Source organism: Manis javanica, chromosome 12 (genome assembly GCF_040802235.1).
Source record: "Manis javanica isolate MJ-LG chromosome 12, MJ_LKY, whole genome shotgun sequence".
Taxonomy (NCBI): domain Eukaryota; kingdom Metazoa; phylum Chordata; class Mammalia; order Pholidota; family Manidae; genus Manis; species Manis javanica.
In genome coordinates this window covers 25,910,527-25,935,205 of record NC_133167.1, presented here as the reverse complement: position 1 = coordinate 25,935,205, position 24,679 = coordinate 25,910,527, and the positions used below count along the sequence as shown (strand labels likewise).

Below are 24,679 nucleotides of genomic sequence, written 5' to 3'. Positions count from 1 at the left end.
GTGTGATTCTTAGACCTGGATGTTTGTTCCATACTCCAGGTTAGGGAAGTTTTCAGCTATTATTTCTTCAAATTAGTTTTCTGCCAAGAAAGGATTCTTTTCTTAAAGATGGGAAAGACTTGAGCTTACCCTATATGCTAAAATGAAGACACTAGTACAGAACCAGAAGCTACAGATACAAAAGTAGGGATAATTAAGAAAGCCTGACTGGAAAGGCCTAGAAGAAATGGGATGTGGACCCAACTGGAAACTCTTTCAAATACACACATTTGAACACACACACATGCACACACATGTACACACATACACATAAACACATACATACCTTTCTCGTATTTTCTTTACTGAAATGATTTAAGTATCTATTAAAATGTTATATGAAGGGCAATTATTAATTTCTTCAGTGTTCCCTCCAAACTTTAACATGTTAGGAAAAGAAAGCTGAAACTATCTCATTTAGCAATGGGTTGGTAAACATAATTTTTGCTGCAGAAGGGTGCAGCCTTTTGTATTCTGAGGAGGCTGCTCTGTTTAGGGTTTACTGTGCATTAAGTGACCTTGCTGCACTGCAGGCCTATTAATCATCAGGTCTGATAGCATTTCTCCAGCGGGGCAACCATGAGGACAGCTCTGCTCTTACCAATGCAAAATGCAAGTTCACCTTACCAATGCAGGTTGGTCCTGACACCAGAGCCAAGGACAAACATGATAAGGAGAGTCAACTCCATATTTCACTCAGCCATTAAGGGAAGCCACTTCACTGGCAGGTAGCACTAGCGAGTTCTCTGATATCAAAGAACAATGAAGAAACCTGCTAAAGGATCAAGAAAACCAACTAGCACAATCATTTCTAGGGCCAATATTTTCTATTTTATTATCTTTAGAATTGCCTGACACACCAAGAAGGCAACTTAGGCTTCATTTATAAATTGATTTAATAAGAAAGGTGAGAAAAGATGAAAATTAAAACAGAAGATCATATATGATTTAGAGCCCTTATATTATGTAGCTGATACTTGGGCTTAAAAATGCAGAGACAATTGCCTATGAACTCAAAGGCAGTAGTCTTTACAAAAAAGGTATGGGCCTATCCTATTTTGTACCAGGATGCTGACTAAAATAAATCAATATTAATTTAACCTGACTAATTTCTGAGGACTTCAACTGAGGTCCCACCAAGCTCTGAAGCTCATGAGAGAAAAGGGACAAGGTTAGGTTCTGAAGCTGGCAGACCCTTTGCAGGATTTTGGTAGATATAATAAGATCACCATTTCTCTGAAGCTCAGTTCTTAGAGCTGCACAACTGGCACTTAAAAACCCAATGATTAAAATGAAAAAAAAAAAGGTAATGGAAATATGTTAGCACATGTAAGAGATAGGCGTCTCTTTATGTCTCTCTCTCTATCTCCCGCCCCGCACCCCAACACACACACGAAACACAGAGAACAGACCATCAAAGGAAAACTTCCCTTTTGATTCTAAATCATAACATTCTAAAGGAAGAGTATGAATACAGGTGCATAGGAAATATTTTAAAAGGAAAATTTATTTATGCAATATTACTGTGTTTTCCAAGAGTATGTGTGGCAGGTTAGGTAATTTGTACTGAGTTGAGAGGGCTGTAGTATTTTCCTTTGGAGGGCACTTACACCAACACCAAAATCAGCAAAAAGCACTGGGAAGCATTCCCAGGGAGATGCAATTTGGTGTTCTTGATATGAGCTGCAAATTCTTCTGAAATAGTTACATTAGGCTGGATGTGGACAGGACTCATATGTTCAGCCATGTTACTAGCTAATGGAAAAACAATTTTAAATCAAAGGCAGATATTCTGATAGTAACCCATGTGGAAGAAACAAGCTTCAATCATTTCCACAGATATCTCATTTTGCTAATCTTATTGGCTGAAAAAGTGACAAGATAGTATCAGATATGTCTTGGCAGATAGTTTCAGGAAATAAGGGTCTCTTATCTGTTCATTCAGAAATTGTGCTTAGTTTCTTAGCAACAATATAAAGCCTGGAGTAGAAATACTTGGAAAGTACAATGATTTTAGATAATTTATATTTCATTTGGTTTCAGAGTAAGATAAAATCACTTTTTAACTTTCTGAAGGATTTCTCAGTAAATAAAAAGCTACATGTCTATTATAGTAAAACTTACTGTCAAAGTCTATTATTCTATTAGTCCATAGCTCTCTTTCAGACTATTGATATTGGTGTGTGTGTGTGTGTGTGTGTGTGTGTGTGTGTGTGTGTGTGTGTGTGTGTGTGTGTGTGTAAGTAATTTGCTGAATGAGATCTCTGGAGAAAATGAAGGAAGGGGAACAGAAGCCAGTAGGAGATCAGGAAGTTAGATGACTTGGAAACAGTTCTAGAAGTCATCCAAGAGAAAAGAAATTCTTGAAGTAGAATGACAATGGTTACTTTTGAAAACTATCAAAATGGACATTCTGTGTTTTAGTAGTTTCTGAGTCCTGATAGATTCATGCAGCTAATATGTTGAGAAGCTAATATGAGACTGAAACCCCAATGCAGGTAATGAGCTTTTAATTAGCTAACCTGAAAACCACCTACAAAGTTTGGCTAATAGCAAATCTTACAGAGAACATAAAGACTTATATTCATTTACTGAGCTTAAAGAAGTACATATACACTTGAAGTGCTAATAATTGCTGATATTTAATGACACTAATTTTATGATAATATTGTTGCTAAATTGGGCCTATTCTCCTAAAGTTCATTATTAACCAGACCTTGTTGGCTAATAATTACACACTTAGATCTCACATTTTGGTTATAAGATATTCCTCATTTTCACTTCAGAGACACAGCAAGTCAAGTCTGTATAGACTGTGTTTTAAGAACTAGGCTGCCCTAAGAGATATGCTCTTAATAAGCTAGCCTCCTAAATTAAGCGTATTTAATTCACAACAGTATGCAATCTTTTCTTTCTGTAACAGATAATCCCTCCATCTATTACATCTGACTTTTTTGGGAGGTAGGGGAAGAAGAGGAGTTGCTATGAAAATATCTCTCATCTTATCTATTATTAGCTCAAGTAATCTTTTGTTGGATACACTGAATAATACACTCATTTACTTTTTCCAAGATCAGTTGTATATAGGTATGCTCACAAATCAAAACACCATTTTTCCTCAGTGATTCATGATGCTTCAGACAAATATTTACTGGCATGAAAAGATGTTCACAATATACTAAGTGAAATGACTGGATTAAAAATAGTATGTACAGCAGAGAAGACAAGTAGTTATTTTACAGCATCTTACTACGCTGATGGACAGTGACTGAAGGGGTATGTGGGGGGGACTTGGTGAAGGGGGAAGCCTAGTAATCATAATGTTCTTCATGTAATTGTATATTAATGATGCCAAAATAAAAAAAAATAAAAAAGGTAAAAAAAATAGTATGTACAGTATGAAACCATTTTAGGGGGGAAAAATAATCTGTGGAGGAAAAAGTCTGGAGGGATACACACCAGAGTGGTAGGATAACAAGGTTTTCATATTTTTATTTTCTATGATGAACAGTATTTTTTGTAATAAGAAAAAATACGTTTGACCATATTAAGTGTGAAGAATCTCAGTAAGAGAACTTTATTTGTCCAATAAATATTTATTAGACCCCACCTATGTTAGGTATGGTTCTAGGCCCTGGGGATACAGTAGTGTAGTGAGCAGAACAGATGAAAAGCCATGACCTTTATTGTTTTCCTCTACTAGGGAGAGCAGGGCCACTGCATATAGCTGCACAGATTGAGCAAAGCACCACCTCCATATCTACACCTGACGGACCAAAGGAGGGAGACAGACAAGATAAAATACCTGTGTTCAATGGTAGGGAGCAGAGAAAGAAGATGCTAAGTATGTATGTGGCAGGGGGACACTGGTTGCACTTTAAAACAGAATGCTCAAAGATGCTTCATGAAGGTGATAGTTGCCTAAAGACCTAAAGGAGGTAAGGAAGCAAGCTATGCAGTTATTTGGGCAAAAAAAAATGAGCACAGAAACTCATGTAGAAGCCTACTTATTGGGCTCAAGGACCAAAAGAAGGTTGGTGTGACTGGAACGGAATGAGTGAGGGGGAATGTAGGGGGAGATAAGGGCACAGAGGTAAAGAAGGATAAGACCGTATATGGCCTTGGCTTTTACTTGGAGTGAGAGGGGAAGCTATTAGGCAGTTTGGATCAGGGGTGACATTATCTAATCTACACATTAACTTTGGCTGTAGCCTAAGTACAGACTGAAGGGGGAAATCAGTTACCTCAATAATGCAGGGGAAGGATGACAGTGGCCTGGACCCAGGTGGTAGCAATGGAAGTGGTGACGAGTGGATATATTCTGAAGGTGAAGCTGACAGGATCTGCTGATGGACTGGATGTGGAATGTGAGAGAAAGGTATCTGGTCTGAACAACTGGAAGGATGGAGGTGCCATAAAGCCAGATGGGGAAGTCTGCAGCAGGCCCAGTTTGCAACAGGAGTTGGGGCAAGGATATTAGCTTGGTTTGAGACATAGTAAGTTTGAGATCCTGGTAGATGTCCAGAGGACATTTCAACCTTTGGACTTAGCCTCCCCTCCAGTGGACTCACAAGGCAGACTCACAAGGGAAGAGTGAAAAGGGAATCTTGGTAAATCAGATAATGTTTATGGGGATTAGTCTAACTGCTGAGCAAGCTGCTAAATTTTGCTTGAAGAAGGAGGAGGCAATGAGAGTCTGACAGGATACACACCTACAAACTCATTTTTTTCTGGCACTTATAATGTCAATAAAAATGGCAACCTTTTTGATAAAAATTTCTCACACCATTTAGTAAAGCTGATGTTTTAGTGAGAACCAATGCTAGATACAATTTCAAATAAAATGTGAAAACTAAGAGAGGAAAAGGTGGCTTAGAAGGTAGAAGAATCACTTTTGGTCTTCTCTTGAGATTCCCAAGTCAAGCTGTTAAATTGCTTTAGAATGATCTAAGCTAAGGACTAAACTTGACAAACAAGTGGGACCAAATGTTCCCAAGAACCAGTACAATTCTGCTTTAAGCAACTGGGAGGATAGGCATAAATATTGTCTATTGGCCTCAACTAGTTTTATATCATAATAGGAACTTTGGATTCACCAGGCACCCCCAGTCCCCAAATCACATTTTGATGATCAATAAAGGGAAACACTCAAGCCTCCACATTAATTTCTAGAATGTTTTTCCATGGACTGGATGATTTCACTTGACTTAGAAGAGAAAGTATGGCTTAAATCAGATTTCTGAAAAAGTAGTCCAAACAGCTGGTGTTGATCCGGTAATGTTTTTAGCAGTCCAAGGTAAAATGAAAAAAACAAAACAAAACAGAATAGTTGAATGAATTTTAAATGTATTTGATTTTAAAAAGCTGTTTGATTTCTGAGGCTGTTTGCTCGTTGTTTTTTTTTTAGGGTTACTATGCTTTTTATGAAATGGTGAGAAATAGGCAGTAATGTTTGTTTGTTTTGGCTAAAGACAAATAGAAGACAATCCTAAAGCTACCTCCACATTTTTATTTTAAATTTCCAGTCCTCTGAGATGGAACTGTCTGGTAAGTGCTGAACTGGAGAAAAGGTGCTCATTAGTGCTAAGCCAGTCATCATGCCTTGTTCTCCAAGACTGAGTGAGCTGGCAGTGAGCACCCGACGCCTGTGTCAGCAATCCCACCTTCCCACTCATGGGATGTGACTGTCTGCCACCTCCCTGCCTTCCTTTGCACTCCCCTAAATGACCTTAGTCAAGGCTTCAGGAGAATTAAAAGTTCCTCGTAAGAGACTAGAGAACCCTGGCCATCACCAACAGCAAATGGCTGGGAAAAGCAGCAGCTATCTGAAAATCGAAAACCTGGTTGAATGTGGACTCTGCTTTGTCACCTCAGGCAAGTCACGTAGCATCTCAGAGCCACAGGTCTTTCTCTTCTTTCTACCTACCATCTGTCCTATCATCTAAAAAGGCTGTTATAAAAAATATATATTTATTTATTTATGGGAAAGTACTTTTTAATTGATAAAATCATAATTATCTTACATGGACCCTGGTACCACTGTAAATAAATGAAATGGGCTGGGTATAAGAAAAACACAGCAGCAATGGATTATGTATCAAATGACACTGGGTTTGAGACAGTAACGGGAGCTGTAGAGGCTCTAGCAAAGAGGAGTCCAGGAAAGAAAGCTGATTGCAGCTATCGAGGAATGAGGGAAACCCTGTATAATTAGAGCTTCTCATTTTTCTAAGAGAAACCAGAGAGCTTCATTCTGTATGTACATGAAAACTCCTGATTATTGTTGCTAAAAATGTTAGCAACTATCTCAAAACTTTAAGACCTAGTGGGGCTATCCCTGAAAGTCCAAACAAAACATGTCTGAGGGCCAAATTTGGCCGAGAGGTACCCGTTTGTAATTTCTGATTTACATACATATCCCACTATTCCTGTGTCCAGTGGGATGTGTAGGGCTAAGCCCCTAAGCTCATCTTAGGGCTCTTCCCCAAGATTTCCCTAATGGCTGATCCGGATGTGTCCTGACAGTGCTAAGATTTTCCACAGTTCTTTATGCACATTCATGTGTGGACATTGTAAATAAATCTTCTCATGAAAAGTTAACTAGGCCTTGGACCAATCCAGCAGGGTCACCATCTGGGAGTCCTCAGAAACAGTGAATTGTCAGCACTGTAAACATTTTAGACTTCATGGAAGACACTGACTTTTTCTAAACTAATCTCCCCTGCCAGTCAAGATCGCGGTATGGGTTCAAGAATGAGGCATTCATTTAACAACAATAATAGGAACAGTGAGGAGGAAAAGAGGACGGTCTTCATAATGAAAGACCTAAAAGCAGGCTATGACTTCCCTAATAAGGCGATGACCAAAGCTGGCTCCCTGGCAGTCGAGCACCAATACAATTAATCAGTCTGTTTTCAGTTTTCTCACGACAGTAATATTAACAGTTTGCTTTATTCTGTTTATATGGCACTGACAGGTCTTCAGCATGTTGGGCCTACTTGCTGGAGATTAATGGCTACTCTTATACTGAGGTAAAAACCAGGCAGGGAGAGAATGCCTTTTACACCTAGATAAGAACAGGACTCTCTTCTTTTTTGTTCCCCTATTGCCCATCAATTCCTCCCTCTTTTAATTTCTATCAAGGACATGCAAGATTAGTTGTGTTCAGCAGGTTCTTCTGGCTGTATAAACTCCCCCACTTGGGATGTCATATCCCCAAGTGAAACAAAGGAAACCTTAAATGTTGTTTTTGGATAAGCTCATCATCTCTGAAGATACTGTTGGCTAATTGTTTTTCTGAAAAAGATTCCATATAAAAGTAAAATATAGGTAAGAGATGGCCCCCAGTGACAGGAATCTTGGCATATTAGGTGGGTAATAGTTCCTTTGTGTATTGATGATTCTTTTTGTAGACAAGAAGGCAGAATTGATATTTAGAATGGTTTAGTTGTAAGAAGTACAGACATCCCAGAAAATCTTACACAAATTCCTTTAATAGTCATATTTCCAAAAAAATTCCAAAAAATTTGAAGTGACTCAAGACTAGCACTCCCCCCCTGAAAAGCCCCTTCCCCCAAAAAGCTGTAAGAGTACCACTTGTTACTGGTATACTTTTCTCTGTACCAGGTTGGAGAAACATGGTAACCCCACACGTTATTTTAACAGGTAGAAGTAGAGAGAAATGAAAATAAAACTTGAAAAAAAAAATCAGTGCATCTCCTCTAGGGCTCTGTAGGAATCATCACCTCACTCTTGGCTCTTAGGGAGCCTCCACCCATCTTTATGAGAGAGCTGCATGGATAAGTATGCACTACATACCTCAGAACTACAAGCCGCCTGCCCAGCTAGCTCTATGAACCACTTTCTCTCACTCACTCCTCTCCTGACTTAGTAGCAGGAGAAGGACATTGATTCCAGCAGACAGGGCATCAGGGGTGGCTTTTCAGTGGAACTGTTTGATAAAGATTTTTAAAGCCAGAGACAAGGACATTCTAGGATAAGAAGGCAATATTAATACTAGTACAATAGTAGTATGTACAAGCACTATTTAAGCTCTTCAAAGGTTGTAAAAACCCATTTAATTCCCACAACAGAATGCACTGAGGGAAGAGTTAAATAATTATTTGCATTTGAAGTAACAAGTATTTGAGAAAGTAGAGCAGATATGCTGTTTTGGGCAGCTCTTGAATTCCATACTTTTATTTTAATAACTTGCCTGATGTGAAGGTTTAATGAGGAAAGAAACTGAAATGAGACTAGTTAGAAGGACACTGCATTGATCCTGAGACTCTGAACCTGGGTGGTATTATTGGGAGTGAATGAAAAGATTTGGGACTTGTTTAAGATATAGAACCTACTAAATCTTTTTTGACTTGATTTGTTCTTTGGTTCATTTGTTAATTCACTCAACTACTTTTGAGGGTTTCAGATGAGCCAGACACTGTGTTATGGGACATGTAGGGAAGAAAAAGAAGAAATTGAAAAATCACTCATTCTCAAAAATGGGGATATTAGCCATTGCTCAGTGTTCAGTGTGAGAACATTGCCACTGTAACAAACACCCATCCACCCATCCTTCCCTCTTTCCTTCTATCTATCCATTTGACACTTGCTGAGTGAGTACCTACCTTGTACCAGGCACTGCACTGCATAACAGTCATGAGCAAGTCCAGGAAAGAAAAATGAAGGGAAAGGAAAAAAAGACTACTGCTTTCATTCTCACAGCCCAGGGAGTACCTTCTTTTGAGAACTTTCATTCCTTTCCTGGTGGTTTGGCCATAAGGCACAGTACCATCATGTGGTAAACCACCAGGCTGCTGCAACAGCATAGGTGTTGTTAGTCATCTTATGAACAGAGGATCTCCAATTTAATTTCTAAATGTGTGCACCAATTTGGCATATTGACCCAAAGCAAAATATTGTATCAGAAAGGCATCCAACATGATTCCCATATGCAGATTTTAATATCATCTAAAAACATAAGCATAAGAAAAACCAGCTGAGAAGTAGTGAAAATGGAACAAACATACTTTGAACATTAAAAATCTGGTACCTAGTTTATTCAGTAAATTGCTTGAAATATGTAATTCTATAGCCTTACAGAGAAAGCCCTGACCTTTTAAAATGAAAATTTGCCTAGACTTTATAAGAATAAATCCTGACCACTTCCTAGTGCTTTCTGAAAAACAATTAGGTAATAGAATGACTACCACTGAGAATTATTTTGCTTTACTTACAGCAGCTGCCTTTTCATTATTATTTTATGAGAACTTGTCTAGATATTACGTATCCTTCACTATCTACATGTAGTTCTTTTTTAAATGTCCTCTTTAGATGCCTGGGGTTATGTCAGTTTCCTTGGATCTAACTGGATCTCAAACAGCAAACTCTATCACTTTAATACTTTCTTATGCATCCAGGTTCTTATGCATCCAGGCTTACTTCCAAAAACCATGACTAATGTACGCTTTTGGTCATTTCTATTAAAATAAAAAAATTAAAAGGTATTTTTGGGGACTTATGAACACCATTAACAATTATTTCAAGTATAAGCTAGTTCATATATGCCAAGGGTGAGAATTTAAGTGCCAATAAAATATAACCATAAAAGAAGGAATTTGATGAGAACAGACACTTTTTTTTTTTGAGGCTCTGAGCCTGGTATGGACTTGTGTGTTCTATAAACTCTGAGATAACTGAGCCATGGAAAACAGCCTACACCAACGGTAATTTGAAAAGGCAGAATCCTGGGCCTGTGAGTTTTAATCCCAGCTCTACCACATGCATCATTTACCAAGTTTGTTTCTGTATGGAAAATAAGATTTGAATAACCACCTACTAAATTCTCAGTGAAAAATATTTTTAAGTTATGAAACATTTCAAACTTGCTTATTTTTACTGGCAATAAATAGGAACTAAAATTGGGAAAAGTGTAAGACACTATAGAAGTGATCGATGGAGTCACTCCAAGATTATTACCTCAAGTTGGCCAATAGGTAAGAGAAGGCTTCACCACTGTGGGAGGGCTGGGTCCCTGAGTTCAAAGCCTTCCGTTACATTGAGATTATTTTCATTTTGCTTGGTTTAGCTGGAGAGAGGAACTCCAAGGAAAAAAGTCAAGAATGAGCACGGAGGCACAGCCACAGAACCTGAGACGCTCCGCACCAGAAGGCCCTTCTTGGAGGTCATCGAGCCACCCTCTCGGTGGGAAAGAAAAACAAACTGCAACCGTCTGACATTTCTGACTCTTACCTGCGGCGCAGATCCTCGGCCACGGCTGCCCGGCAGCTGAACAAATAGGCCCGTAGCGACTTCAGTCGCTGCCGCAGCCGCACCACAGTGGCCAGTGGCTCAGCGTGTCGGTACAGCATGGGGTTCTCCTGCTGGATGTCGATCAGGGGCTCTTCATACACATACTCCAGAAACTCTTTGGCCTGCTTAGACACCTGCAAAATACACTTCCTTCATTAGTTCTGGTGAATCATCCAGCTTTCCATACCTCCTCAAACGAAGAACCATGGCTCGAATATCAAAGTAGTAGTATTTTCTGAACACAGCCAAATGAAAAAGCTCATGCTTTAACTTCTGACTTCTCTTTTTCTCTTCCAGAAACTCAACTGGTAAAAGTAACCTTGGCATTGAAAAGAATTCACTAATCCTGTATCTTGATTATAGTGGTGATTACATGAATCTACATGTGATGAAATGCACAGAACTATAGAGACACAGCATACCAGTCAATTTCAAAATAAAAAGAGTCTTAATGAAGTCCTTTTTTTCAACAGCAATACTGATTTTAAAATATATAGGTATGTAGGTATATTCTATACCACTTTTTATAAGTAGCCATTTTTAAAAATATAGATAAACCATGTACACATCACAAAATTCAAAAGGTCTTTTTTATTATAAATCTCACACACAAGTTTATGTCCTAACAGAGATACAAAAAAAAAAAAAAAAAAAACCCCAAATGCACCAATGGTATTTTTTCTAGTAAGATCTTTTTTCCCCTGATAAGCAATTATTTTTGAGATATGTTATGTGATCCTTTGGGGTCCTGCAGAATTAGAGTTAATGAAGTTTACAGTCTCTGCAGATCAGCTCACAAAGAGGTACCTAGAATTAGCCAAAACCTTTGCCTATTTAACCAGACTGGAAATAACAAGGCCAAATAATGCCTCTCTTTGAGGCATTGAGACGCATGTTACATGCCAGATACTGTAGCAAGCATAAGACATTTAATGGAAGATAAAACAGACATGATCCTGTCCTCATGTAGCCTGCAGTTCAGTGGAGAAAGAGCTGGGTTTGATTATTTTACCATAGTTAAAAATTTGCTCTATTTAAATATCTTAAATGAGGAAAAAACCGATGGTGTTCTGGGAAATGAAGTACAGACCACTTGAAACTGTTGCTGAAAAATGATGTATTGTACAATTCAATTAGTCTTTCTGGCTCTATTGAGCAGTGTTTATACTGAGTCAGGGCCCCGCGGAATTAGGTTAACAATGCTACCTTTTAGTAGGTGAACAGAAGGACAAAGGGCACTGGCCAGTCGCCCAGGCCTTAAAAGGCTTCTCTCTTCAGGTGGTACTTAAGCCCAAAAGGAAAAAAACAGTCTTTTACAGAGACAGTAAAAGCAGGAAGACAAATGGAACAGCAGCTACTGACATCAGCATTCACAGGCTGAAATTACTGAAAACAAAAACAGAGCTAGTTTCAATAATGTCTAAGGCACTGCTTCACAAAGTTATTAACTAGTGTTAAGGATACAGAGCATATTGTGCCTGCGGCTGCCTGAGTATGTGAACAAATCCCCGCCACAATGAGCCAGTTTTGGCAGCAAGGCTGAGCACATGCTAGGTTTTTGTTTGTTTTTTTTGAGAATCAACCACTTACACTGGTGAGGGAATTTTTGAGAACTCAAAATTTGGCATAAAATGCTATTTTTGTAAAATAGAGAGCACTGTAACCCACTGATAAAGTTCTAAACAACCCTGCATACTGGTATGAGGATTCTACTTCCAAATCAATTGTAATTCTCTTTTTAAAAAAGAAAATGTTACATATAGTTACTTGAGCAAGGAAGCCAATGATATCCTTAGGTGATAAAGTTTATGTGAGAGAAACTTTCTTAATATAAATATTACATTAAGTTGTAGGTGATCACCAAATACATTCCACGTGAGAGTTAAAGCTATTGTCCTACTTCTTGCCAACCACATTATGAAAAACATGAAAAGCTTGAGTGCTGTTTCTGACGTCCATGAAAACTCAATTCATTGGGCAGATGAATGAGCCCAAAAGGAATGGTTTTGATGACATTCTTTCCCGTGATCCCACTCTACTCACATTAGAAACCATTTTGATAGGGTTGATATTTTTCAAACCTATTGACCTATTAGTAATTTACTAAATAATTTTAGTGTTTATTAATGACCTTCATAGTATTAATAGAAACTAATTTTTCATAGCTTTTTAAGCTTATAAGCAGAAGAGTTTAAGCTGTAAGAACTCAGCTCAGAGTGATTTTGTTGCCATTTGTTCCCACAGCCCTGCAGTCTACATGATTCATGAGAGCTGAGAGGGAGGAAGTCCAGGGGGAAACAGTTCTCCCCACTTCACACACAGGAGCTGGAGAAAATAGCACCATTGGGTTATAAAGTAGCTGCAGATTAGTGATGACCAAATCTGCTATATAAACATAGGTATTTATAAACAAACATACTTGTTACTTGATTTGAACATTAAGCATCATTAGTACAGATTTGGACATAATATGTCTTTTGCTATGGTGGTGACAGCTACCCCTTAAAAACAAAGTTCTAAAGTGCTCCAGTTTACATAATTCTGAGAGGGCGGGGTTCTGGGATGTGTCCTGATATGCCCCCCACAAAAACAGCCCTGGGTAATAAAGCACTGGGGCAAGGGAATACTTAACTGCAGATGCAATTTGGAGATGGTGTGGTGGTGCTGGTGGTGGTGGTAGTGAGGACTTCAGTTTTTGTTCAAGGAGAGAAATGGAATAAAATAACGTAGATGAGAACATAGTCTTAGACTAACAAGGACTGGTACAGATAATCTAGTTCAGTTTTTCTCAACCTGTATTCTAAGGAATAGTAGTTCTACAAAAAAGCTGTTCTGAGGTCCATCACAAAATATGCCACACTCTCCTCTTGGTAATTCAAAGTGCAGCATGTTGGCTCAGGGACTTCTTGTACTGAAGAAAACTTGCTTAAACCAGCAACTTCCTAAACCTATTTGACTACCAACACAGCAGTTGCTAAATGTTGTACAGGCTGTATGAGGGACAGGGGGGGCAGGGGACCTCAGGGAGATGAAATCCAGCCTGAGCCCTGCTCACCAGCCACAAGAAGGAGCATCTTTCTCTAATGCTCTCCATGCTCTTGCCAAGCTGTGAGGCCCAGGGCTGTGTTCTCCCTGGGTCTGTTCCCACGGAGGGACCCTGTTCATTTAAAGCGGGCCTAGCTGTAGCCCTCCTCTGAAACCCTTTTTTTGAATAACATCTATTAACACACATAGAACTTGTTAATGCTCCATGGAATGTACTTTGAGAAATGCTGAATTAATCTAGCACCTATATTTCATAGAGGAGAAAACTGGGTCCGGAGAACTTAAGTGACTTCTCTATGGTTATTTTGTGGTAGAACTAGAGCCAAAACTCAAATCTCTGGACACTCTGCTCCATGCTATTTTTTTTTAACATTGTTTATATTCACAATTCTTTTTTTTAGTAATTCTACCATAAACCATCTGCTCATCACTCTTTAAGAGATGTGATCTCTGCCCCTGTTCTGTCCTTCCCTCCTCCCCAAATACAAAGCAAGTGAGCTACAATTGGAGTCTAACCTATATAATTAGGCAGTACATTCGCATGTAGGTTCTCATTAGATTTTAACTCTAAAACAAAAAATAAAGTCCAGAAACACTTCATTTATCTAGGTATCACTTGTGTTTCTTTACTGTCTCTCTCCCTCCATTGGAGTCAGAGCATCACCAGGCAGAGACTATGTCCCCAAAGCACTGAACGGTGAGCGCAGTAGGTGCCTGATAAATACCTGAAGAAATGAGTGGGGACGTTACAATGCTCTGGCCATGCTCTGCACCACACATTCTTACTTTAAACAAACTTCTAACAGCTTGCTTATTTGTTTCTAAGCTTACAACATATTTAGAGTCAAGAAAGAAGGAAAGGGAAGGACAGGTAGAAGCAGTGCAATGACAACAGAAGGGACAGCTGACATCCTGAGATTAAGGGAAGAAAAGCACTTGCAAGAAGATATAAAGTACAGCATACAGCCCTTATTGAGGGCAACGTGGCAATATCAATCACACAAGTGCACATACCTACATCTAGGAAGTTATCTACAGGGTCTCATTCATGAACTTATATTCAAAATGATGTATATAGTTATTCATTGGATCACTGTCTATAATGGCAAAAGTTTGGAAAAAACCTTAATGTCTATCAAAAAGAACTGGTTAAATTGGTGTGTGTATGTCTAAGATTCATGATGGAATATGGAGAGACTTAAAAAAAAAAAAGCCCAAGAGAGAGTTTATGATCTAAATGGAAAGCTCTCCGAAAGTAGCATGTATACTGTCATCTCTTGCATTTTTTGTGTAAAATAGCACATGTACATAAAATATCTCTGGAACGATATGCAAGAAAGGAATAATGTGATTGCCTATGGAAAGGACAGGGCGGCTGGAAGAAAGAGGTGGGAGGAAAAAGATCTGTATATATAACCCATGTACTTGTTCAATCTTGAAACTTGTGAAAGCATATTATATTCAAAGAAGGAAAAAAAGTATAGCAGTGAAAGGCAATTTTTGTGTGGAAAATAGCCTCCCACACTACATTAAATGACACTGAAGTTATCTATTACTGGACAGAACAATCATATTCATAATTCTGAGACATTTAAAAACATTAATTTCTACTACATATTTCCTGAAATAGGATATATAGAGGTAAGCAACAGTTAAATTTTATAAAATAATAAAATATAATCATATTAATGAAAATATAGAGAATAAAGATCAGGAGAGGAAAAAAATATCCATAATCTTACAGTAAAATAACCACTTATTGCTTTGGGGTAATGTTTCCTTCTAGTATTTTTTCCCATCTCTATTGTGAAAAGTCAAGGTTAAAGTCTTAAATAAAATCAGTCTCAAACATAACACTTCTGATTCCTGTTAAAACAGGCACAGTGGGCTAATGGAGGAGGAATCAGGAGATCTTGAGCTTAATTACAATTTGTTCTCAAACTCTCCAAATGACTGGACAACTGGCTTTTCCCATTAGTGAGCTACTTCCCAGCTCTGCAAGGGCAAGGGAGCTTGCCTTGAATACCTCTCAAGACGTAGAGATAGGAAATGGCTTATGTAACATGGAAAACCCCTAGCTAAATGGAATGTGAATATTCAGGCTAAGATATAAAAATATTTTTTAAAAGCATAGCAGAGGGGAACTATTTAGGAAGAGTTGAGGCTAAGTTTGAGTTCCTTACCACCACTTTGACATGCTTGATGTTTCTGAATGGACTGAAATTATCTTCAAAGAGACTTTCATTAGAAAATGGCTATAGAATTCAAGGACAGGGTTTAGCTGCTGGGTAATCCTGGAGCTCAATTCAATCTGCAGGATGTACAATGGAAAATAGATGAAATTCTGCTTTAAAAATAATTAGGATCATTATTACTCCAGAGGGCAGAAAAGGAAACACTTAAGATGACAGATTTCATTCTGCTCTGCAAAATCATTTTTTCACTCTTTTAAATGGATATTCAAGCCAGTCACGTACTTGCTATTAAGGAGAGGATGCAGATCTAGCAGAACGCTGTCTGGTCTTGGAAACTGATAGGTCTGAATTGAGCTTCACAATTAGGAACATTAAGTTAAATCCTGGTGTCTGAACACAGACAGACAGATATTGGACTAAATGAAATACAGTTACTTCCAGTGACAGGTGATTCAGATAAAATAGACCAGCTCTGTTGCTTTAAAATCTGGTCCATTGAGCACCTGGGAAAGAATGGACTGACAGAGGATATTTTCCTCATGTGTCACATGAATAAAGTGAGGGTACCTGATGTCTTCAATTAATTACCTGACCTCTCAAAATCAAATCTTGTCCCTTGAATGAGCACCATGGCAAAAATTCTGTTTCACAGAAAGATTGTAATCATCACTGATGGCTAAATTGATGGTTTCAGTGGCCTTCGGAGCTCACTGCAAACAGATCTGGATCTCTTCCACCATCTCACATCTGCAAAAACCATGCCTGATTTTTAAATTTTTGTCATTCAGTGCCAGCTCTTCTTCTTTAGCTCTTTTGATTAGCACATGTTCCGTTGGCAGGTGCCACTAGCCTAAACTCCCAGTGATCATGGGGCTGGGACTGCCTCTCTCACTTGCTCTCTATGCACTTCTCTTAGCTGTCAAAGCCCTGCACCTGGCACAGCCCTGTACCAGCACATTAATTAAAGCCATCTAAACCAAACTCTACTAGTGTTCTTTCCCCTCTGAACACATTTTATCTAATACACACATAGCAAATATATTTATAGCCTATATTCAGAGTGCCAGGTAGAAGATGAAGAAAGAATGATAATTCTGTCTGGTAGAGCAGAAGGAAAGAATTAGGAGAGGAAATGAGGTTTGAGCTGGGTTCAGGATTTGCCATGCTGAATGAGCACAAGAGGAAGACAAGATGCATGAAATAGCAGGACAGGAACGGGAACAGTAAGGAAGTGGACGAAGGTGCTAGACTGGCAGGGACTAGAGATCACAAAAGGTCTCATGTCAGGCTATGAGATTTGTGTTTATCTTATATATGATCATAGCAGAAACTGGCATTCATTAAGCATTTATGATGTGCTAGACACTGTGCTAGGTGCTTTCTATGAATCAGTCTTTAAACAAACAGTAATCTTAGGAAGTAGATACTACTATTGTCATTATCATTTCTAGTTTAAAGGTAAAGAAACTGAGACTAAGGCAAGGTATGAAATTAACCTAAGATGAGATTAGAACTTTTTTGCAATATTGTTGGGTCAAGACTTGAAGGCAGGAAGCAAAGGTAGGAGGCTACTGAGCCACTCTGTGTAGTGATGCTGAGGGTTCCCGTCCATGTGGTAGGACTGCGGGAGCAGGGAGAGCATGAGCCCTTAGCTAACATTCCTTGGTTTCCTTTGCTGCTTCCTCTCATCTACTGTGTTAGGTTGGAGTGTCCCGGTGCTCAGTCCTCCTCTTCTCCTCTGTTAATGTGTTTTTATAACTACCAAGTCTGCTATTGGTACTTTTTGGATATCCTCCTTGGCTGTTAGCAGTTACTTGCAAAGCTGTTAGCATATAGCTGTGCTGCTCATTTCCTCCCATTTTTAGTGAACAGTGGTCCGGATGGAGGTCTGAAGGTGGCTCAGTGCACTGTTCCTTGGTGTGGGCCCCCACCCAGAAGTCCTCATAGCTTCCCTCCAGGTTCTAGTTCCAGGCAAATGGATTTCTAGAAGACTGACTTTCACATGAGTAGGAAGGCTACTCTACTACAAGAAATATCTTGAATGACATAAGTTCTTTCTTTCAAAGATCACTAGCAGGCTCTTGCATGCATTGTTCTGTTTTTGTTCTCCTATAGTGTTGTGATATTGGAGATAAGACCTAATAAAAAATAAGAAGTGAGGCCTCTTTCTCCATCAGAATTCTCTTTTAGCACTACAGTTACTTATCAAGGCCCAGAAGTAAAAGCTGCTATATGTCTTTTTAAATGAGGAAATTAATAAAAGTCATAGTTAAGACAGCTTTAAAAGGCAAAGTATTTATGAAGCGTTAAGTAGGATCTAGAGCTTTTATGAGGTTACCTAGTCAAATTAGCTTCAAATTCTGATACCATTATCTTTATAATCCCCATGACAGCATACGAACACCCAAACTGCTATTATGAAGCGAATCCAGTTCTTGTATTCACCTTATATTTTGAAGTGTCCCAGTTGTGGACTATGCGCGCCGGGATGAGAAAGCTGTCGTCCACGTGGCAGCCACTGCAGTAGTACCACCCGCTGTAATTGCACACCTTGGCTTTCCCGTTGGAAAGGCCGATGGACCGCTGGCATCCTGTTCAAGGTAAAAGACAGAGCCTGTGACTGCACTGTAACACCACCGAAAAAGGTTACACAGCCCTCAGGTTTAACAGAAGTCTGCAATAAGAAAAACACCGCAGAGAATGCCTAGATGTGTCCCTTTCTTCCTAGCCAGATAGCTCCCACCTGCTTGCCTCCAGAGAGGCTGCCCGACCGATCACCTGGCCGGCCCTGTTTCTGGTCTCTTCTGATTCCACCTCTTCTGCATACAGCTGCCAGAGATCCTTCTCTCTCCAACCCCACTCTCAGCTCCTCACTGTCTCCTCCTGAACCCGACTTCCACAAGACACTTTGCTGGGGGCTTCTCATAGAGGATCTAACTTAACCTGCACACACCACAAATATCTCTATGAGGAAGATATTATTAGCTCTGTTTTTCAGATGAATGAACTAAGGTTTTAGCCAAGTACCTTATCTGAGGTCACCCAGCCAATATGAGGAGTTTGGATTAGACTCCAGGCTTGTCTGATTCTAAAATGATCCTTAAAACTAGTACGTAGCCTTCCTTTACTTACAAATCAATGAAAGGAATTTGCCCTTTGGCCCCCCATCTCACCTTTCCAACTACCCACTCCTACTACTCTCTACTGGAAATATAACCTCTTTATTTCTATCAGAGAACTCTGTTTACTGTTCCCCAAATAAACGCAGTGTGCTCACTCCACCCTCCACACACTGGTGCATATGATTTCTCCTTACATTGTGCTTTCTTCTCTGATCTCCACTTTGCCAAAGCCTCCCTATTACTCAAGACCTGTGGTTTACTGCAAGCGACTGCTAAGGCCTTTCTCATGTCCAAGGAAGTCCATGAGTGTGTGAACACCATTCTGGTACTGCAGGGGAGTAATAATCATGGCCCTGACACAAAGAAATCATTCTTTTTCTTTAGATAAGAGGAACAACCTTCTATGTAGAAATTCTGTCACAATCAATCCAAAGGACAATATCCTGGCAGTCCCAGAACAGGTAATCATGATTATACGAACAGCAACAATATTCTTCTATTTATGCTCTGCGGGTTTCATTTTAGAAATCCTTCCATAATGCCTTTAAATGTTAAATTACTATGCTGTTCAACTAAAGCCAATATTATGTCAACTATACTTCAATAAAAAATAAAAGTGAAAAAAAAGAAATCCTTTCAAGTGGCCCATTTCCTGGTGGGATCAAGACAATACTGATCAAAGAATCTCTCATTAGGCCTATTTCATGATATGGGTGTAAAATAAATTACTCTTAGTAATAATAATACAATGATCAGTGTTGCACCCCACTTCCATTAAAGGAGCTCCAAACGTGTTTATTTAACTGCCAACCTGAGAAGAAACTGATTCACATGAATTCCATAAATGAAAGTATCACAAAATTCACACGACTTTCATTTTCATAACAAATAAAATGGCATCAGTAATCAAGCAGTTTCACAGTGCATCCTCCAGGAAGAGAGTTACAGCCTACTGTTTTTTAAATTGAAGAGCTTAATATTGTTCTTTGGTAGAATAGCTATTTCTTTACTATAGAGCAGCAACAAAATCATAACAAGCTCCTGTTTTTCAGATTGGCTGAAGGATGAGATTTGCATGAAATATAAGGAAGAATCAACACACATTTTGGGCAGAGGAGATGCTGACACAGTCACTAGGCTATGAATGTGGAATGCCATTTGCTGCACTCACTGACCACATTTTTGTGCCTTTTTATGTGCTTGTCCAGCCAGAACTATACCAGAACTCCTCATATCTATTTCTTATCCTCAGCACTTAACACACAGCTTTACATATAGCAGACAATCAGTAATGGTTTATGTTGAAGGGCTGATAATGAGTGTTATTTAGCACACAAAATCCACATACATATATGGAGATTTAAATTTCCCCTACTTTTCCAGAATTGATCCTTTTAACTTGGTAACCTGCCTCTCAAAACAGCTTAGTTTTGCTAATACCCCTGTGAAAATACATTGCCCATTTGAAGGATTATAAATTATACATGTGTTCATATATGGACTATGAAAGGTCAGTGGAACAGTATCTAGACATGGAGATATTGCTGTTCCCAAAAATCAGTAGACAAATTGAGTTAACACTGAAGAGAATTCAATCTTTCCTACTGATTTAGAAAGTGATTGTGATATTGCAGAAATTCAAGATCATCATTATAGTTTAACTTCTCATCAGAGAACACAGCAAAAATAAACAGGTTATTTTAGCTTTTTGGTTATTTGAAATTTGGATATAATTAACATCAGAAACATTTGCTGAATATATATGTGTTAGTAGGTACTACTGGGTTTATCAGTTAAAAAAATTTAATGACTTCATTATAATTTTCTAGATGTGACAAACACTGGCAATATTAAAAATGTACAAATATGCATCTCAAGAAAGCATGCAGCCTAAAAATGTGTGTTATCAACCAGGCTAACAGGTCCAAAGCCTAATATACCAGAGTTTCAACGATGTGAGCTAACTAAATAAACTAAACATCCTCTCCACTGTGCACAGGTCTCTGGGCTCATACAAGAGAGAAAGGCTGGGGAGACCATGGCGAGGGTCTCTTCAGACATTAATTTAGAGAAACAGCAGCACAACAGCTCTCCTCCAGGCCTTGGGTGTCTTTTCCTTTATGTCATATTGAGAACCAAGCTCTCCTTCTCTCAGTGCTAAAACCAGCCCCGATGACCCACAAGTAAGTTTGAACCTATCCACATGCTTAGGATAGTTTGGGATTTGTGTATAGACAAGCACTAGTCTAGATTTAGGATGCCTGTTCTTGCCTGGGGCACCCTGTGAACTTGACCCATCAAACTCTTTAGGCCTGCTGTCTTCATCAGAAAATAAAGGTTAGCTGAAATCAGTGATTTGCCAAATCCAGTGGGTATCAGAATGTCCTGTAGATGTTTGTAGAAAATGTAGACAACCCTCCTCACCCAGGATTTTGATTTTGTAGGTCTAGGGTAGAGCTCAGAAACTGCATATTTACCCAACCATCCAACTGCCACCAGTGACGGTGGGTAAAAGCTGAAGGTTGCTCCTCATTCCTAGGTGAGGGACATGGGTGTCTCCAAGCTCTAAAATTCTGTTTCTATTCAATTAAAGTACAGAGGGTGTGCAGACTCCTTGGTGAAAAGCTCATGATTTGTCAAATAGTTCCCTTTCTAAGCTTCCAAAATACACATTTCAGGTTCTTAGTCAATTTCCAAAAATTGAGTGCACTTCCAAAACCTGAGTTCATTTGCCAGTGTTTTTCCAGAGTATTCACTGTCTTCACTGAAAAGCACCTCATTCGATTTAGAAAGATTAAAACTTTTAATCTCCAAATCCAATGTATTTGTTATTGAAAGAACATAGGATGGTCAGTGAAGTTTAGAGGCTAGTTAGTGGTCTGATGCAGACTCATTTTCTAAAGAACAACACATACCATTTATGTAAAGATGGAAACACCCGTTCTTTCAATTAACTGCAAGGTTTCCTTCTGTGATATACTAGCAAACATGGACTAAAAAATGTCTGAAACGATTCCCCATCAAGATACACAATCTGGGATTTCATTTTATCGTTGTGAGGTTCCAAAGAGGGAAAAAAAGTACTTTCTAAATAACTACTGTTAGAAAAACACATTTTTTGAAGGGTGCCAAAGCTGAACCCTGACAAGCTACATTACGGGGAAAAAAACAGAGCTGCAGAAACAAAAAATAATTAATTGAAATAACTAATTAGAGCTTATTTACATATTTTTAGGTACATTCAAACAGACTTTTCAAGAATGCTGCTAAATTAAAGGGTATTTGTAGTAGGGAACACTTCATATATTGGATCAAAGCAAATACATTCTTTCCAGTCTCTTTTTGAAACTTTTCAGTGTGATTCAATTCATAGGAATAAAAAACTATCTCACAAGAGAACTCACTGGCCTTTTTTTATTGCTTCCCAGCCCACTTCAAATCTTTAATGAACACATGCTCTGCAGGGCTTAGGTTCCTCTCTGATACACTTTTGAAAACAAATGTCACCATTTAACCAACTGAAATCCTATTTGCAGCACGTACAGTCCATTTCCCAAATGGCCTTTTACTTAAGACACCCAAAAGAATCTGTTGCTGGGGTTTGAAGCAGAAATTTTGGCATAATTCTCCACAAAGGCACAATCGTTCTTCTAACAAGTGCACCCAGTTAGTTCAATTGGCTGCAATGTGGTGTTAATGGAGCTGAATGAGGTCTGAGAAGGAGACAAGCGCCTTCTTGCTACACTTCACAGCTACCAACTTCACATATCTGTTAGCAGGTGGAAAACTCACGGGCTTACGAGAAAAGTAACAACAGCTGTGGTTAGATCCAGGTGAATCTAAGAACCCACATGATGTTTTCTAAAGCCCAGTCAGCCACATCAGCCCCTTTATGTAATTTGGTTATGGCAAATCCAGTATTTGGAAGTTAGAGTGCTCTAAGAAAGAACAGGGGCAAGGAGAAAGAAGAGAAGGTGCCTTTATAAAAGGGAGGGAAAGACATCAAGAGAGTGAGGGAACAAATTCTCATTTGCTCTGTTAAAACAGAGAAAATAATCCCAGCAAGTTTCATGCCCTCTTTTACTGTAGGCACACATGGTAGAGAAAGATGGCCAGAGGAAGGCACTGAGGACTGCGCTGTCCCTCCCTCCTCCTTTCTGTCCAGTGTCAGGCATGGGACAGTGAACTGTGGTAAGCCCTTTGTAAAATGTGGCTTGAAGGCCTGGACTTTGGTCATATTCTTTAGAAACTAAATTTTCCAAAATGACAGAAAACAGAAATGGGGTTCAATGACTTGCTATTTTACAAGAATTGGTGTGGGGGTAGTCATAAAGAACTTAGCCTTCCTAGCTTACAGTCTGAAACCACTGACTCATTAAGCAGTTAAGTGCTGAATGTGTACTTTTTAAAATAAGGCGTCACATTGGGTATACAATCGTAAATTCTGTTTAATGGCCCTAGGGTTAGCACAAAGCTGGGCACAGTGTTTAAACCAGGGATTTCTGGACACAGGACAGCAGCAATTTTTGCAGTGTAGCTTGGTACCCATTAAAGGAAGTGAAAGCAAAGCAAACCTGAGCCCAAGACTCTCACCCTCCGCTCCAGGGGAGAAAGGAGCTGGGATATCAATGAGACTGACCACACATGTTCTCAAGTCAACACAGGTGGGACTGAGGCTACAGAATTCTACATTCCTGCAATGGAAAGAGGTAGGAACATTGAGAAAACACTCAGAAATAAGTGATCTAAAACTTTTCCTGTCTCAAACATCCCATTACTCTGCATTTTTATGACAAGATGGTAACCCACAAAAAGTAGGAGACAACTACTTTATCATAAAATCAGTTAAGACATGAAGTATTTGGATGGAGAACATAAAAACAAATGCCTCTGAGTATGTATTTTGCCTGTTATAAGGAAAAGGTATCCACAATCTACTCAGATGAAACCAAAGGAAGAGAAGGGGAAGTGAAGAAAAATCAATTGTGTACCACCACCTACAGTTGCTGATGTGAACAGTACGGCACATGACTTGCAGTCCCTTATTTAGCTCACTTTAGACAGCAATAATTCAAAATTTTTTCTCCACAAGGCTTTAAGTCCTTTGGCAGTGAATCCTCTTCCCAGGGAATGAAACTTTATGGATGGGAGGGAATGCACATACTCAACTTCAATCCTGAAAGGGACCAACTGGTCATTTCCAGAGCTATACTGAAATTCATTTCTGTTCATGAGAAAAGATTTTTTTCTCGTGTATTTCATTTTATATTTCTTTATAAATGGCTTTTATAGCAATGAGAGGTTATGTAAGAGAAACCGATACTCATTGTTGGCCAAAACTTTGACTCAAGAAGTTGGGCTGCACAGAGGGCTGACACACATTAAAAAGCGTGACACTTGGAAGAAAACTGTTCCTATTGTGACCAGCACACATTTAGGAGAACTTAAGCTAGCACTGTAGAATGGATTGTAGCTGTTGCTAGGACACCTGTGTCCTTAAGAATATAACAGAAGTAAATTACTCTTCTTGGACAAAATGGATGTACCTAACTAAATAATTCTTTCAACACAGCAATATGGCAAATATTATACCTGTAAGTACTAGCACTGGGCCTGGCACAGTGAGTATTCAGTAAACATTGTATCTGGAGAGACAGGCAGACACAGGAGACTGGGACCAACAAACATCAACTGTCCAAGACAGAGGCCAGCTATGAAATGTCATCATGTGTTACTTTATTATACTTGGTGGACTAAGGCAACTAAAGAAATATCTTTTAAACAACCAATATGAACACTAATTGGTTTAAAATTTTAAAGTATTCTATAAAATGTTAGGTGAAGTTTTTTGTTTTGTTTTGCAATGAATATTTAAATAGGTAGGTCAGCTTTGATTTGTATGCCATATTAACAGTGCCAAAGGTATGATATTTAAGTAAGACTTAAAATGAAAATCACCTCAGGTAA

At 38.9% G+C, this 24,679-nt stretch overlaps 1 protein-coding gene and 1 long non-coding RNA gene across 7 annotated transcripts in view; one reads left to right on the top strand and one right to left on the bottom strand.

Moving 5' to 3' along the window:
- LOC140844971 (uncharacterized) overlaps nucleotides 1-10,284 on the top strand; it is a 107,919-nt gene extending 97,635 nt beyond the window's left edge. The window contains exons 6-7 of one of the 2 annotated variants that reach the window (XR_012123566.1): nucleotides 9,951-10,034; nucleotides 10,127-10,284. This is a non-coding gene — a long non-coding RNA (uncharacterized lncRNA). Of the gene's footprint in view, nucleotides 1-9,950 lie in introns of both variants that reach the window. The other variant, XR_012123565.1, reaches the window with a different exon arrangement.
- The window catches only part of PLEKHM3 (pleckstrin homology domain containing M3), a 176,574-nt gene that overhangs the window by 82,060 nt on the left and 69,835 nt on the right, over nucleotides 1-24,679 (bottom strand). For all 5 annotated transcript variants that reach the window (XM_036994995.2, XM_073218216.1, XM_073218218.1 and 2 more), the window contains exons 4-5: nucleotides 18,036-18,181; nucleotides 10,291-10,484 (exon numbers count right to left, since the gene is read on the bottom strand). In XM_036994995.2, coding sequence (XP_036850890.2) covers nucleotides 10,291-10,484; nucleotides 18,036-18,181 — 340 coding nt within the window. The remainder of the gene's footprint in view (nucleotides 1-10,290; nucleotides 10,485-18,035; nucleotides 18,182-24,679) is intronic.